At 38.0% G+C, this 16,184-nt stretch overlaps 1 protein-coding gene and 1 long non-coding RNA gene across 3 annotated transcripts in view; both read right to left on the minus strand.

Annotated features, from left to right (window-relative positions):
* Window positions 1-4,784: 4,784 nt before the first annotated feature.
* LOC122971508 lies at window positions 4,785-6,462 on the minus strand. Its single transcript, XR_006399492.1, has 4 exons — window positions 6,378-6,462; window positions 6,202-6,286; window positions 5,082-5,198; window positions 4,785-4,934 (listed from the first exon to the last, which is right to left on the minus strand). It is a non-coding gene; the product is annotated as an uncharacterized LOC122971508 (long non-coding RNA).
* Window positions 6,463-8,992: 2,530 nt separating this feature from the next.
* Window positions 8,993-16,184, minus strand: part of LOC122971494 (potassium voltage-gated channel subfamily H member 4-like) — a 38,396-nt gene continuing 31,204 nt past the window's right edge. For both annotated transcript variants that reach the window (XM_044338172.1, XM_044338173.1), the window contains 5 exons: window positions 15,713-15,751; window positions 14,380-14,753; window positions 12,757-12,848; window positions 12,133-12,209; window positions 8,993-10,786 (listed from right to left, as the gene is read on the minus strand). In XM_044338172.1, coding sequence (XP_044194107.1) covers window positions 9,725-10,786; window positions 12,133-12,209; window positions 12,757-12,848; window positions 14,380-14,753; window positions 15,713-15,751 — 1,644 coding nt within the window. In that variant the 3' untranslated portion in view covers window positions 8,993-9,724. The remainder of the gene's footprint in view (window positions 10,787-12,132; window positions 12,210-12,756; window positions 12,849-14,379; window positions 14,754-15,712; window positions 15,752-16,184) is intronic.

Below are 16,184 nucleotides of genomic sequence, written 5' to 3' on the forward strand. Positions count from 1 at the left end.
CAGAGCGTGGACAGGTCTTAGCCACACCTCCACAGAAACACCTCAAGGCTTCACCTGGTTAAAAAAAAAAAAAAAAAATCTTTTTCACCATTCTGGTCACACTAATGCTGCATTTTCATTTCAATTTTTCAAACAGACTGCAGATTTGGGGAGTATCCAGTGGTGGAAGAAGCATTCAGGTCCAAGTACCAATACAGCAATGTAAAAATACTCCATTACAAGTAAAAGTCCTGCATGAAAAATCCTACTTAAGTAAAAGTACATAAGTATTAGCAGCCAAATGTAGTTCAAGTATTGCAGTAAAAGTAGTGGTTTGGTTCCTCTGACTGATATATTATTATATATGACATGATTAGATTATTAATACTGAAGCATCAGTGTTAGAGCAGCATGTTACTGTTGTTGCTGCTGGAGGTGGAGCTAGTTTGAACTACTTTATATACAGCTAGCTAGTTTAGTCCAGTGGTTCCCAAACTAGGGGTCGGGCCCCTCCAAAGGGTCACCAGATAAATCTGATGGGTCGTGAGAAGAACAAAACAAAACAAAGTTCTGATACACAAATCTGTTTTCAGTTTTGGAATTTTTCTCAAATATTTGATTTTTGGTGAAATATTGAATCATTTGAACATTTATTGAAATGAAACCATGTGAGAAGTTTAGAGGGAAAAATCATTAAACATTATTTCTCTATAAAATGAAGTGAAGTGAAAGTATACAGTAGCATAAAGTAGAAATACTCAAGTAAAGTACAAGTACCTCAAAATTGCACTTAATTACAGTACTTGAATAAATGTATTTAATTACTTTCCACCACTGGTTGTATCCTGAATGTTAACTCACCCTGACTGATGACCAGCAACACCAGAAGAGCAAGAATCACAGTCTTCATGTTTTCACAACACGTCACGTCTCTGTGCACAAGTGTCTGTATGAATAAAAGTGTGAGAAGATTAGACATATTATCCTAATTATTGCTGAGATTCATTTCACAATCCAAAAACAAAAAGACATACTACCTGATAAATTGTCCTACTGGATAGTTGTTACCCCAAATGTGTGCTGTGTGGAGACCTGACTTCTTCTTTTATTCAGTCTTGTTGCACAATTGTTCCATCAATGTTGAATATTCAGTATATTATTAACTCAGAATGACCTATAAAGGCCAGATGTCAGGAAAACACACTTTCACTATGGGGGACCACAAGTGTCCCAGAAGTAGTAATAAAACATTTCATTAATGAATAACTAATTGTACAATAAAAACAGGCATTAATGAACTGGTTTAGTGAACATCATGGATTTCCTTTTTTAACACGCCTTTCTGCAATCTTGTCTACCACAAGATGGTGCAATATGATCAGGAAAGAGAAAAGTCTGCAGGCTAATTATCTGTCTGAGATCAACAGTCCCGAGATAACAAGCAGAGAGAAGCTGAAATATGTGTGCCACAGGCTTAGTTAGCCTGTAATGTTTAACAACAGAAGGATGCTGCTGATGAAAACTAAAATACTATTGTTAAAGGCACAATGTGCCATTCAAATACAGACAATCCCCTCCACCATAACACAAACTCCCCTGACTGATTGGATGGTGTTTTGATACAATAAAAAAATTAAAAATCTAATGAATTAACCTTTTTCACAGCAAACACTTTGACTTTTCATAACAGCATAAGCACAGGTGGAACTGACAACATTAACCATGACTCTGTTCCTTTTAAGTAAACCATCATGCACTATACCAGGGTCATGAATGTCTGCTGTGAAAAAGGTTTATTGAAGGTCTCTCCCATGTTTCCTGTCTACAACTCCCATGAAAGGAAAAGAAAAGTAAAGAAACGGGGAGTTCATGCAAACGATTTAACAGCAGAGACAGAGGAGTGTCAGTCCGGAAAGAGGTCTGTTTATAGCCAAAATAAATAAAATCACATTTGACTGCGTGTGCAGGGACTTTGATGTTTGTTTTTTGATACTTGATAGATATAAACTAGTAAACGAGTAAACAGGTCTGCAACACACTAAAAATGTAACCAAAATGTGAATATACCTGTAATTGGCCTTTAATATGAAGTCTGTGGGAATTGGAAGTGTGTCTCTTCTATGGCTCAAACTAATTCCCAGTAAATCTTAGAGAAAGTGTCATCTCTTTAATCATACAGTGCTCAATTATTAAAAAACAAACAATAACTGTCCTACAAAGCTTTCTGTGTAACAATTAGATTCAAGTTTTAGAAAATGATTGGACGAATTGAGGAAAAAGTGATGTATAAAAAAATGAAACACTACATGACAACTGATTCATTTATTGGAAGATGTGTTGTATTAAACTCACTTATCTGTTGCACAGATTTCTCTTGTAGCAAGAGGCAGATGATACATCTGGATAAATCATCACCATGCACTCACCTGAGCTCATGCAAACCTTGTAGTAGTTGGGAGCATTGAAAACATCAGAAAAGACAAACTGGATCATTAGACAAGTTTTCGATGAAAGTAATGATTCTGAACTGGTTCAGGTAAGTTGTTTCCTTCTTGTTCTCATACCAGAGGTGGCTGATTTGACTGATTTTTATGCCTCAGTACGCTGCTGCACATGCCTAGTAAAGACTACTGCAAGACTTTACTGGGACCAACATACATGTTGACGGTGCCACAGACATTTAAATCTTGGCAGGTCTCCAACGACCTTCAACAGCTCAGCTGGCCTTCACAAATGCACCTCAAAGCTTCACATGGAAAAAGAGAAAAAATCGTGTTCGAATATTGTAAAATGAAACTATTGCTGCATTCTCATTGCCACAAATGATTGACATTGAGCTCAAACTGGAAACACATCATACATTTACAGGTATTAATCAACAGCAGAGTCTTGGCTGGGTTTGAGGAGGATATTATTAAGTTTTATTAAAATGCAGGTTTGCTGTTAACTCACCCTGACTGACAACCAACAACGCCAGAAGGCCGACGACCACAGTCTTCATGTTTTCACAGTGTTACGTTGCTGCACACCGCTCTGTGGAGAAGTGTGAAAAAATCAAACTCTGTACTTTTCTAATTATTGCTGGGAGCATTTTCCTAAATATACAAAAACTTGAAAACATTCCCCCCTTATGAACTTTCCTACTGATGTGTTGTTACTCCAAATCAATAGTTATCAGTGCTATTTGTTTTTGTTAATCGATGCAAATCCAGTGTGTTATTAACCATCATCTGGGTTCACTTAACACAGAATAACTTATCAAGGCCAGTCATTTATGCCAAGAAAGCACACTATTATGTCAAATAATGTGACAAATATTTTTAATTTCCATATTTACAATAAAAAAGTGACTCGTTGCTGATGCCAACTTTAGCTGACTAATCAAGCTGTAAAGGTATTTTTCCCTCATGATGCGCTCCAATTAGTGAAATAGCAACACTGCCAGTCAGAGGGAAGTGTACAATGTTGAAATAACAACAAAATGTTGTGCTTTTTGTTGACAAATTGTGACATCACACTGAAGGCTATTATAGTTTATGTTGTACCAGTTCAAGTTTAGCTTGAGGATTCATTATTGACTTTGGAAACAGAAGTTTGACAAAAAAAATTCTTAACACAAGCGCCACTTACTAGATATTTTCCAAGAGATGTGACTGAAAACTTCAGATAATTTCCATTATGTGGACCTTGTGCAATGATTTTTCATATTTTGTCAAATAAGCTATGCCACAAAAACAAAGTAGGATACAAATTAATAGATATACGAAGCAAAAGTGTGACGATAGAAGTGAAACTGAGACAAAACAAAAAACAGAGGCATGAAATTAATGTAATTTAAATCAGGATCCTTTAAAACAAAGAGAAAGTCTTCGTGGAAGTGAGTTATAAGAAGTCTTAAGAAGTGTTTGAGAGATTAATTTTGATTTAGCTAAGCTGAGATACTGAAACAGGGAGATCCAAAGCTGAGAAAAGGCAAGACTCAGTCATCCTTTGTAATAGAGTCACAAGATTAACCAATAAAGAGTCAGAACATGACTCCATATTACTAATGAACCGACCAATGAAAGCGTTCTCATCTCTGCAGGTAAAACTTTACTTCATGTCTGTATTTGTGTTGGTATCAGTTCTTATAACGTAATTCCTGCAAGCATAGATGTGGACATATTCCAATACATAAACAATTAAGTACAGACAACTCATCTGGTGTTGATAAAATATTATTTAAGTGTACTGTAGGTTTTATTTATCAGGTTTGGCAAAAACATCTCCTCCCCCCTCCTTTACCCTGCATGCTGTGTAGTGCTGATCCAGGGAACAGGGCCGAGAACAACGTAATAATAATTCTTATCATTAGGCTTATTTCATTGAGCTCATTACACGTTACAGTATGCATTCATTCAGCTAACTTTATTTTAGCTTTTTAATATTAGGTTTTCATGACATCCATTTGGAAACCAGCCAGTGATGGTGAGAAGTGTATTGGGTTGTGACGTTGTGGTCATTGGCCCCAGATAAAGCACCTAAATGAACTCAGCTTGTAAAAAAAAACCCTGTATTAGCTTTAATTGACTAAATGATTAATTAACTGTAAATAAAAGATCATATGATAAAAGTGGAACATTGTGAATATAGGATGAGCTCACATTTGTGTTAGGTTTGGTCAGTTTAAGCTTTGCACTGACATATTACAGGTTAATCAGACACAGAATGATTGTATATAAGATATGTATCTTAAGGAGAAAAACTACTGATGAATGAATAAGAGAGACAAAAATAAAAGTGAAAATGAAAAACAGCTAAACTTGTAATACATTGCTCTTTATTATAGAAATTAATAATGATGATGATGTTCATTTATCTGTTGCACATATCGCTCTTGCAGCAATTGGAAGATGATGCGTCTGTATTGTAAGTCCTACAGTCATTTGCTGACATACAGCCCTGTTTGTAGGGAACTGTGAAAACATGGAAAAGACAGAATGAACAATTAGATAATGTATTATTTTTCTTATTGTTTTAATACTAATGGCAGTTGTTCACCATATAGTGACTTTTGCATCTTAAGCTGCACAGGCCTAGTAAGTGAATACCACAATACTTACAAATTACACCAGTCAACATGACTTTGCCACAGAAATTGTTTGATCCAGAGCAGGTCTCTACAGGGCTTGGACAGAATTTATGCTGCACACCTCCACAGAAACACCTCAAGGCTTCACCTGGTTAAAAAAAAAAAAAAAAAAATCTTTTTCACCATTCTGATCACACTAATGCTGCATTTTCATTTCAATTTTTCAAACAGACTGCAGGTTTGGGGAGTATCCAGTGGTGGAAGAAGCATTCAGGTCCAAGTACCAATACAGCAATTTAAAAATACTCCATTACAAGTAAAAGTCCTGCATGAAAATTCCTACTTAAGTAAAAGTACATAAGTATTAGCAGCCAAATGTAGTTCAAGTATTGCAGTAAAAGTAGTGGTTTGGTTCCTCTGACTGATATATTATTATATATGACATGATTAGATTATTAATACTGAAGCATCAGTGTGTAAGCAGCATGTTACTGTTGTAGCTGCTGGAGATGGAGCTAGTTTGAACTACTTTATATACAGTTAGCTAGTTTAGTCCAGTGGTTCCAAACCTAGGGGTCGGGCCCCTCCACAGGGTCACCAGATAAATCTGAGGGGTCATGAGATGATTAATGAAAGAGGAAAGAAGAAAAAACAAAGTTCTGATTCATAAATCTGTTTTCATTTTTTAGAATTTTTCTCTAATCTTTGATTTTTGGTGAAATATTGAATCATTTGAACATTATATTGAAATGAAACCATGTGAGAAGTTTAGAGGGAAAAATCACTATTTGGTGGAGCTGTTAACAACTCATAGACATCTGAAATGTTACCACGACTACACACTGCTTTTTGTAAGACGTCGAAAGCCAAAAAGGTCAGAAACCACTGGTTTCATCTTTAACAATGTGTTGCATTTTAAAAGCTTGTTATATTATCCATTGTGTCAAATCTTCATCTGAAAAGTAACTAAAGTTGTCAGATAAATGTAGTGGAGTAGAAAATACAATATTTCCCTCTGAAATGTAGTGGAGTGGAAGTATAAAGTAGCACCAAATGGAAATACTCACGTAAAGTACAAGTACCTCAAAATTGCACTTAATTACAGTACTAATTACTTTCCACCACTGGTTGTATCCCGAATGTTAACTCACCCTGACTGATGACCAGCAACACCAGAAGAGAAAGAATCACAGTCTTCATGTTTTCACAAAACGTCACGTCTCTGTACACAAGTGTCTGTATGAATAAAAGTGTGAGAAGATTAGACATATTATCCTAATTATTGCTGAGATTCATTTCACAACCCAAAAACAAAAAGACATCCTACCTGATGAATTGTCCTACTGGATAGTTGTTATCCCAAATGTGTGCTGTGTGGAGACCTGACTTGTTCTTTTATTCAGTCTTGTTGCACAATTGTTCCATCAATGTTGAATATTCAGTGTATTATTAACTCCTATCAAGGCCAGATGAAGATGTCAGGAAAACACAGTCTTACACCACTGACTTAAGGGAAATACACTGTAGTGTGTGGTAGACATTTAAACAAAAAGTTAGTAACTCCATAACTACACAAACAAGACATATCAAGACTGTTACTACTACTACTGACTGCTAATATTAATGTCCCAACATTGTTAACATTTTGTAATAATAATAAGTGATTAATGAGGCAATATTGGTAATATTGTGATGTTTTCCAGCTTGTTTTTGTCTTCTCCGAGATATTCTCTTTACGCATTCCTAAAATAAACAATATTACCTCTCTGATACTTTTCTTATAAAACAATAGTCATCAAATAATCATCAAAACCTCATATTGTTTGACTGTTAAAATCCATGCAATCAACAGAACATTATGTGTTTGTTTTTCAGGTTCAAGTTTTCAGTAACACAAAATTAAAAAGAGCAATAAACTCCACATAAAAATATAGAGATGACACTTTTATAATGTTTTTATTTTTAGCTTTATTGCTGATAACTGCTGCTAAATTTCTCATCTGGGAAGTTTCGTCCACAAAAATCGCTCTCAACAAATGCATATACACGATTATATAAGTGAAAGATACATTCACTTATATAATCGGATACTCGAGGCAGATCTGTCCTCAGGAAAAAAGGGATAAACCAGCCGTTCCCCAAAATACTCATTGAATTCAAAGCCACTAATGAGAGAAACAACAGCTGCAAATCCTCTTTTCTTCTAAGACTAGTGACTTGCTGTTGTTTTGATCTCTTGAGAGATTTTAAACAACTTACTGATAGTTTCTTCTTTGGGTGAATGACTTTTTATACTTCCTACTGGTGGTACTGTATATGTGTATATATATGTAGAATATTTTGAATCAGCTCTGAAAGCTCTAAGGTATTTAGTGTCATTAAGCTGGTGTGCATTTATCACCGCTATGGTGCTGGAGACAAATCCTTAAAATCCAGATTTAATTGGAGTTAGAAATTATGTCAATACTGCATGATTAGACATCACAACTTCCTGTAAACCACCTGAAAATCAATCTTCCTCCAGAATCCTCTCTTAAATACCTTAAACAGTTAAATAAAACATGAGGCTGTAACTGTTTTTCTTTTCATGTAGGACTGATTGCACTATTGCATCAATTATTCATTACTTAGGTATCTTGGGGGGGATCACAAATTTGTTTTTAATTGTCACATCAGAACACATATTTTGTCTGAATCTTGTAATTAAATATGTATATGTGTCCATTATGTTGGTTGACAAATTTGTGACATTATAATATGTGATAGATCATTACGGTCCACCTCATTTTGTCATCGTAGCCACAACAGATCAACCAGTAATGAGAAAAGACCTGATGAACCTCATGTTACTTTAACTTTGGATAATATGTTATAATTAGAAAAAAATAAAAATAAAAAAATTTAATAGATTTACTGCAAGGTCATGTTAACATAAACAAAACACTGAGTAATCTGAAGAACGGGACCAAAGAATCTCTTGTCCATGTGTCAGAATGAGAAAAAGACAAACACAAACTGTTCAAATATAGTTGTTTTTTTAACCTCTACCACTACGTCTGGTTATGCAATCTGTGAATATCCCATCACATGAAACTTGATAAAACCCTTTGATGCAATCAAATACAACAATATTTGGGGATATTATTTATTTTGAGAATATTTTTTTATTTTGAATATTTTGAGAACAAACAACAGTTGTCAAACACAATTTACTGTCATTACTTTCCATCATCTCTCTGTTGAAAAACAGTAAAGTGCCTCTCTTTTAATTCAAGGAAATTTAGATTGTTGCCTCAGTGGAAAATAATCCCACTCCTGTTTATTCTTTTCTGAAACTTTGACACAAATACATGGACATCTGTATTTGTTGAGTTTTAACTACAGTTGGTCCAAAGTTACACTAAACTACCACATTTTGCCAATTGTTCTTTTCAAATCTGAAGATATTTGAACTGGCTTTCCAAAGGATGGGAGAAGATAAATTGCAAGCCTATTAAACCACATGGTGGCTTGAGCAATATGTCACTTTATCTGACACAAAAAAATGTGTTTGAGATGTGACTCTGTAAGTGTGATAGCAGAGTAAAGGACACAGTAAGATGTTTGTGCATACTTTATTTTGTCAGCCAAGGAGAAATCATTCAAAACAAATAAAGTTCCTGAATACTCTGAATATTGTATGAGTATCATGAATTAATGTTTTCTTTCCCCCAGGAGGTATTCACTTTTTGTAAATTAATAACAGCATTAAATATGTCCCACTTTTTCATCCAGATATGTCTATTTATTTATGTCTAATTCATCAGCGGCTATGTCGTGTTTATAGAATTGTAGTTCCTTGAGAAAGTATTTTTCAAGCTTTTAAAAGATTTTTTAGTGGTTTTAGCAATTAAAACCTATTTCACAGCGATATATTTAATGCCTTGGTAAGAATTTTTTAAAAAATTTATTCAAATCCCCTGAAGGATCTTCAGGAGAGCATAAATAGATGTTCAACGGAATAATAACTCAAAACCATACTGCTTGGTGGAGTTTTGATATTAGATATTCATAGTTCAATAACTCTATGAATTCACAAATAAAAAATGAGAAAAAACATTCAATTTAAAACAATAAACAATCTATGCTGTGTGATGCACATACTCTACTCTACTCCCTATATGCAAGGTGAAGCATGTGTCATTTCCTTTGTTCCACAACAAAACATCCAACTACTCTGACCTGTCTTTGACCTGCCATACAAATACAATATCTGTGCACACAATCAACAGGTAGTCATGTAGAATGCTTACACATTGATTTGGAAACCTTTTCCTTAGGAAAAAGAATAAACAACTTTACCATGCAAGGAGGTAACAGGTATTATCAACTGCAAATTGCTCTGAGGATGTTGAAAAAAATATACAGTATATACTGGAACCCACTGCTGTGGGGCTTTTTTTTTTTTAAAGACACACTTCAGTAAAGCCAAGATAATGCACAAATTACATGCTTTTGCATAGAAATGGTGTAAATTGCATGGAGTTCGACAAATATGAGAGCCCAGGACGTAAGAGGGGGAAATACAGCACACGTTGACAATCTCCAGCAGAGTCTTTTTAAACACTGTTAGAAGTTGCATGTCAATAATTTGAGTTTCTCATTCAGTGCTGCTTTTTTCCTGTCTGCCTCAGTTTAATCTGTGAGGTCCAGACACCACGACTGCTCTGTGCTCTGAGTCTGGACGCCAATGCTGGACCTCCGTGATGAGGCGCTTTCACTGTCTCTGCTCTCCATAGAGCCCCCATTTCCCAGTAGGCACTGCAGACTGGTGTGTTCTATGGAAGATGGGTCTCCCAGTGAAAGATGGGGCTCCAGAGAATCAGATCGTGGTGATTCTGAGTCCAGGGAAGAGACAAGAGGGTGGCTGGGCAATGTGGGCGGAGAGGCAGAGACAGGGTGTAAGGAGACGTGTGAATCCTCCAGTTGGAAGATGGAGGTGTCCTGGATCAGATTATGAGATGTTGGGGCGGACATCAGAGCACAGATGTCCTCATGTGAGGTTTGTGATAAACTGAGGTGGGACTCGGAGCGCAGGCAGAGATGGGGATAAGAACTGGGTGACGGGGCCAGCAGGCTGTGTGTGGACGTTCCTGTAGGGCCACTGGACAAAAGGCAAGAATATTCATCAGTATCACTGGGAGGCTGCAGGCACAAAGTAGGCTGGGACTTGCTCATAGTGGTCGGGTTAGCACTGAGAGGTCTGTTGTCAGAGTCTTCATGTCTAGCATGAGGTACAGGGCCTGGACTTCCTCCCTGGAAGTCTGGGCTGATGCTAAGAAGAGACGGGCTGGTCCACAGGTGTGTGGTCATGCTCTCAGAGCTATGACACGGGTCCAACCTGGGGTCAGAGTTTACAGAGAGGGGGGGACAGGAGTTAACATTTGGAGGACTGGAGGACTGGGCCCGGTGTTGGCTCTCTGTCTGGGTTTCAGCAGCTCCACTGTGGCTCCAGTGGCCAGCAGATGGGACACTTTGGTGGCTCCCAGGATCGTTATGAGGATGCAAGGTGGGAGCTATGTTGAACGACATGCCAGTGTTGGAGTCTGTGGGAGAACTGGACACCATTTGGACACCGTAAGGGCAGGACGCCAGGGAGGCTTGGTAGTGATGCACAGATACATGGGTCTGGAGGATATGCATCATGTGGTGCAGGCCCTTGGTGAGCTCAGATACTTCCTGGTTTAATGTTCCCATCTGTGTAGAGAGTGTACACAATGTAGTTGCCACATCACAACTTGGAGCATATTCTTTCCTACGTTGCATATTCTATTATTAGGTTGAGCAAACATGGTAAAGTACACAAGAACAACTTCAAAGTACAAAAAGACCTAGTTCTACCCAATTAAGTCCCAGGCACAGAGTAACAAATGAATCAGCTTTTATCTTTATGTTTTTATCTTGGACTCATGTCCAGATATAATTTTCTGATGACCCCCAAAATAGAACCAAACAATTTATAATCCCCTCATTGGCTCTAAGCACTGGCTTCTTACACAGCTCTGAAATCCAGATGTACACAGACCACAGTTAACTGATGCAAATAGGTATGAAATTAGACAGAAAACTGGAAATAAAGAAGTGAAACAAACAGGAAAGGGGGCCAGAGAAGAGCCACAAGTAGAGCTAGGTTGTCATCAATTTTTTTTTTCTAAGATTGCAGAGTCAGCAAGCACTCCAGACTACCCACTGCATTGCAGAAGTGTCCTGCTGATTAATTAATATCGACTTTAGACAGCACCTACCTGCGCCCATCTGGATCCTCTCTGCACTTTCTTTCGCTCTATTTACATCCAAATTAAGAGTGCAGGAATAGATTGAGAAACAAGGTAGAAATTGAGTCTACTTGATCTCACAGTACATCTCTCCCTGTAAATGTACAGCTTAGCCGATAATGGACGAAAAACACAGGTTCTGTTTATTTTCTTGCTCAGTGATTCCATTTCTGAAGACTAAAAAAAGGAACTAAAATATTAACGCTGAAACGACACACAGGTTGTATTTTCACATTATAAATTCATTTATGCGTCATATATTTTATATTCAGTCTCTCCAAAATAGTGTGTCATTGCAGGATGAAACAGAAAACATTAAGTAAAGCTGCTTTCTGTTTTTAGACAGAAGGAATGACAGGAGGGATACAGAGTTAAAGGATCAGTGTGTAGGATTTAGTGGCATCTAGTGGTGAGGTTGCAGATTGCAATCAACTAAATACCCCTAACCCTTCCCATCCAAGCATGTAGGAGAGCCTACGGTGGCCGTGAAACTCGCGAAAAACATGAAAGACCCTCTCTAGAGCCCGTGTTTGGTTCATCCGTTCCGGGCTACTGCAGAAATATGGCGGCCTCCGTGGAAGAGGACCCCCTCCCTATGTAGATATAAAGGCTCATTCTAAGGTAACAAATACACAACAATTCTTATTTTCAGGTGATTATACACTAATAAAAACATACCTATGAATATTATATTATATCTCTGCCATGTCCATTCTGCTAGATGCCACTAAACTCTACACACTGCAGCTTTGAAGGGCTGTACCTTACCTTTTGGTTGAGTTGATTGATACTCTGCCTGACCTCCTCTGTCTCCAGCAGCAGAGTGGCATTAACCTGTGTGGCGTCTGGAGAAATAAGGAAGAGGAAAAGTTAGAGAGCTGACTTAGCAGCACTCACCTCAGGCAAACTACCCAGAGGATTTACCAATATTGATGCATGAAAGTCGACAGACCACAGCAGCAACTATCTGGAATCTGGACTAGAAAAAAAAGCAGAGGAACTGCAGGATGGCCAGGACAAGCAAAAACAAAAATCATCCTACACCACAAAACTATTTAGCAAACTGTACTGCCTCTGTTGCTAAAGCACTCGCTATACTACAGTAAATTAGTTGGGCTTGAACTGAACTTAATTTGATAGTCATCCCTGAATGATAGCGATCATCAGTAAAAGCTCAGGTCAGATGATCTGCATCCTGCTTTGACCTCAGTTGTCCTTTAACACGTTCGGTGACTCTCCGGACACCCGGCTGCCGTTTCATCCCTCCGCGTTCTCATATTTCCCCAGAAGGAGGCAGGTCAGCATTGTGGCATCCACTGTTTGAACTCTTGAGTTTACCTCCAGCCATCTGGCACCCAGGTGACCCTCGCAGCTGGAGGTGGTTTGGCTTACCTTGGGCGCTGCCTCCTGTGCTGGCTTTAGGCCCGCTGTGCTCCACGTTGAAATGAAACGTGTGTCCATTGTCTTCAATGCCGTCTACAACCCTGGTGGGAGGGGTGAAAGGGGAGGGAAGCTGGAGTTAATGTAACAGTAGAGCTTTTTCAATTATCATTGGAGCCAGCAAACAACCCAGGAATGTGCCATGAGAGCTGCTGCTGGCAGAGGCCCATGTGGGTTTGAACATGAGGAGAAGAGCCCAGTCTGGAGGGGCGGACACCTGAGCTCTCTGAACCAGCACTTACCCATATCTAGAACTTACTGGATGACTTAGGGATACATTATGAATACAGATGGTTGGGGCAGGAGGATAAGGTGCTGTGGTAATGAAATGCAGTGACATCTGTTGAAATATGCAATGCAAATACACTCCATTTACATTAAGTAGAAGATGCAGGTTTCTGTTGTGTGACTTTAGGTGTCAATTACTTCGACACCTTATTCAGATCATCTCAGAGGCTTTAAGGAAATCATACTGAGGGCTTAATATATCAACATAATGTACTCCACAAAGCTCAGTGAGACTGCAACAGAAAAGGCTTACATCTAAAGCATTTAAATCTTACAAGGAAACAGCATTCTGTGCTTTGCTTCCATAATTTGACTGTGATTAGATGATAAGACTAAAACAGGGTGTTTAAAAAAGACATGAAGTAAAGGATTGATGGGGAAATTCAACCATACACACATTGTGGTGTATTTAGTGAGGCAATCCACTGTGGACACAAAGGAAGAGGAAGGACAGATATTTCCATGTTGCTACTTCAATAAATTAGAAACCTGTTTACACTGTAATGCGTTTCAGTAACAGTCCTGTAATAAATACTACCTTTGTGAAGCTTATTTTAATTCTTTTTCATAGTGTTGATTCTACTCTATAGTCATTACTAAATAATTGTTGCATATTCTCCACCTTGACAGAATGGATAAACTTGGGTATTTTAGGAGAATTTTGTCCCCCTTTATTGTGTTTTTGGAGGACTTCCATATCAGTTCTAATGACAACTCTCACTCAGATGGATCTAGAGCAGCTACTGTGTAGAGCTTTATGCTTTATATATTTATTAGAACCATTTTCAAATGTAATTCAGTGCAGTACAGCACCAGCACAAAGACCAGCTTCCAAATGTACTATAAAACTGAGTCAAAACACAGTGTAGTGTAAACATAAACTAGTCATCTTAGTTAAAGTACTATATAGTTATTAGATTGTGCAACCATGTGCAACAATGAGTCGATTAATCGATCGACAGAAAATTAAACTGAATATCTTTGGGTTGTGAACTGTCGGTCAGGACAAAACAAGACATTTTAGGTTACATCTTGGGCTTTGGGAAACAGCGATTGACATTTTTCACCATTTTCTGACATTGACCAAACGAGTAATTGGTTAATCGAGAAAATAACTGACAGATTTATCAATAATGAAAGTTAGTTGCAGCCCTAGATTGTGTAACATTACATTACATTTTACACGTCTTATTTATTTTTTCGGTCACTCAATGTAAGGTATGGTTTTTATTAGGTTTTTGCTTGTGTTTTCAAAATAACTGAAATGGATGATGGCTTTGACAATACCTGGGACTGAGGTCTGGGGGTCCAAAACAGGTGACAGTTGGGATAAGCAGCTTTGAGGGCTTTTGCTCAGCCCCCGACCCTCCCTGGGTTGAAGTTGAAGCCGGGGCTGCCGCAAGGGTGCTGTGCTCTCTTTTTGCTGGTGGTTGAGGTGATGAGCCATGGAAGCCACGGCTGAGGTTAGGGGAGCGGCAGCGTCGCAGGGCGTTGAACTGGCGCAGCTCATCCCCAAGGAGGTTCCCCAGGGAGGTGCGACGAACAGGGCTGCTGAGGCTGGGCAGCAGGAGGTTGCGGCGTGAGCGCGTAGCTGGAGAGAGGTGGAATGAGTCGTCCGGCTCATCTCCCTTGGTTTCCACGATAGAGGTGAGCCTGGGTTCCTGCAAAACAGGAAATACAGTATATAGCATTGATAACTGTACATAATTAAATGTGAAATTATTATTTTAGACAAAAGTAAGCAGTAAGTAGTTTTTTAGATCACAACCAAGGGGAACATCATGTTTGTCAAAATACAAACCGTGACGATATAAAAACTGATTCAAGAAGAAATAAAATACGATTTGCAAATACTAATAATAATAATTACACAGATTCTAAAATATGCTAAAATATTGGAATTGCCAATTTCAAATGTCACTCACAATACCTGTTCTCCTTAAAAACATTGAATCTAATCTTGGATTTAATAACCTATTTATTTTAAAAGAGCCATTAATGTGTTATTTAGATTTTAATGAGTTACAGCTGGTGATTTTTAATCATATTACCTTAATCCTGTTAAAAATTGATTACGCTTTAACCATGGCTGCATGTGTGCTTGTGAGAAAAAACAATTGGTTTCATATTAAATACAACTTTTAATAGCAGACAGAGAGAGCACTGTAGACTGTATTTTAATCATAGAAAAATGAGGAGATAAACATACAGTACATAGTGAGAAAAGTAGCTCATAAGGTTTCCCATTAGGAGAGCTATTGACCCAGTTAGAGAGCTAACCCCAGGGACTGAACGGCTCTCTCTGTTCCAAATGAGTTTCAACCTGTAGGGGAAGTCCTTGCACAAACCCTCCCACAGTATTAACTAGCAACACTGTACGTCCCAGAAATACAGGAGGGGTTCTACCTTGAAAAGCCAGACACACACCTGCTAAAAAACCTGGGATTGAAATATATGGCAGAAATGTACAATTGTGTCATGGCCCTGCCTACTTTATATTTCAGAGCATTCAAAACCCTGGCCTTGCGAATCCATTAGAACTAACAGATATGTTATGGAAACCCTGTCTTGTGGAACACCTCTGAGAGAAAGACAAAAAGCATACTGAATTTGAACTCACATGGGGAAGCCCGGGTGACCTTGAAAACCTGTTGAGGCCCTGAAGAGAGAAAAAGAAAGCAACAGGGATTACACAAGACACAGCTAAAGGCTTAATGTATGCATGTATTTAACTCTGTTTTTTCTTTATTAAACAAAAAGTAACCCAAGCAATGACATCTTTGGAAATTAATTAATAGGTGACACCTTTAATTTATAGAACATTGAATCGATTTCCCTTTTGCAACTATTTAAATAACCTTGGACATTGATGCAGCTGTTAACACACAAGCTGAATCACATAACTGATCCTTTTTCTTCACTTGTTTTACTGAGGGATTCCAGGGAACGTTTGTCTTTCTACTGGCGTGTGGAGAAATTGCTAGCAATTTAGCATAATCACCAGTTGGATGGCAAATGAAACTGTTAGTGTGAAGCCTTCCCTCATGTGTTAAAAATATGCTTCTGACAACATGGCTTAATGTGACAACACG

The sequence above is a fragment of the Thunnus albacares genome, chromosome 20 (assembly GCF_914725855.1).
Source record: "Thunnus albacares chromosome 20, fThuAlb1.1, whole genome shotgun sequence".
NCBI classification, from domain to species: domain Eukaryota; kingdom Metazoa; phylum Chordata; class Actinopteri; order Scombriformes; family Scombridae; genus Thunnus; species Thunnus albacares.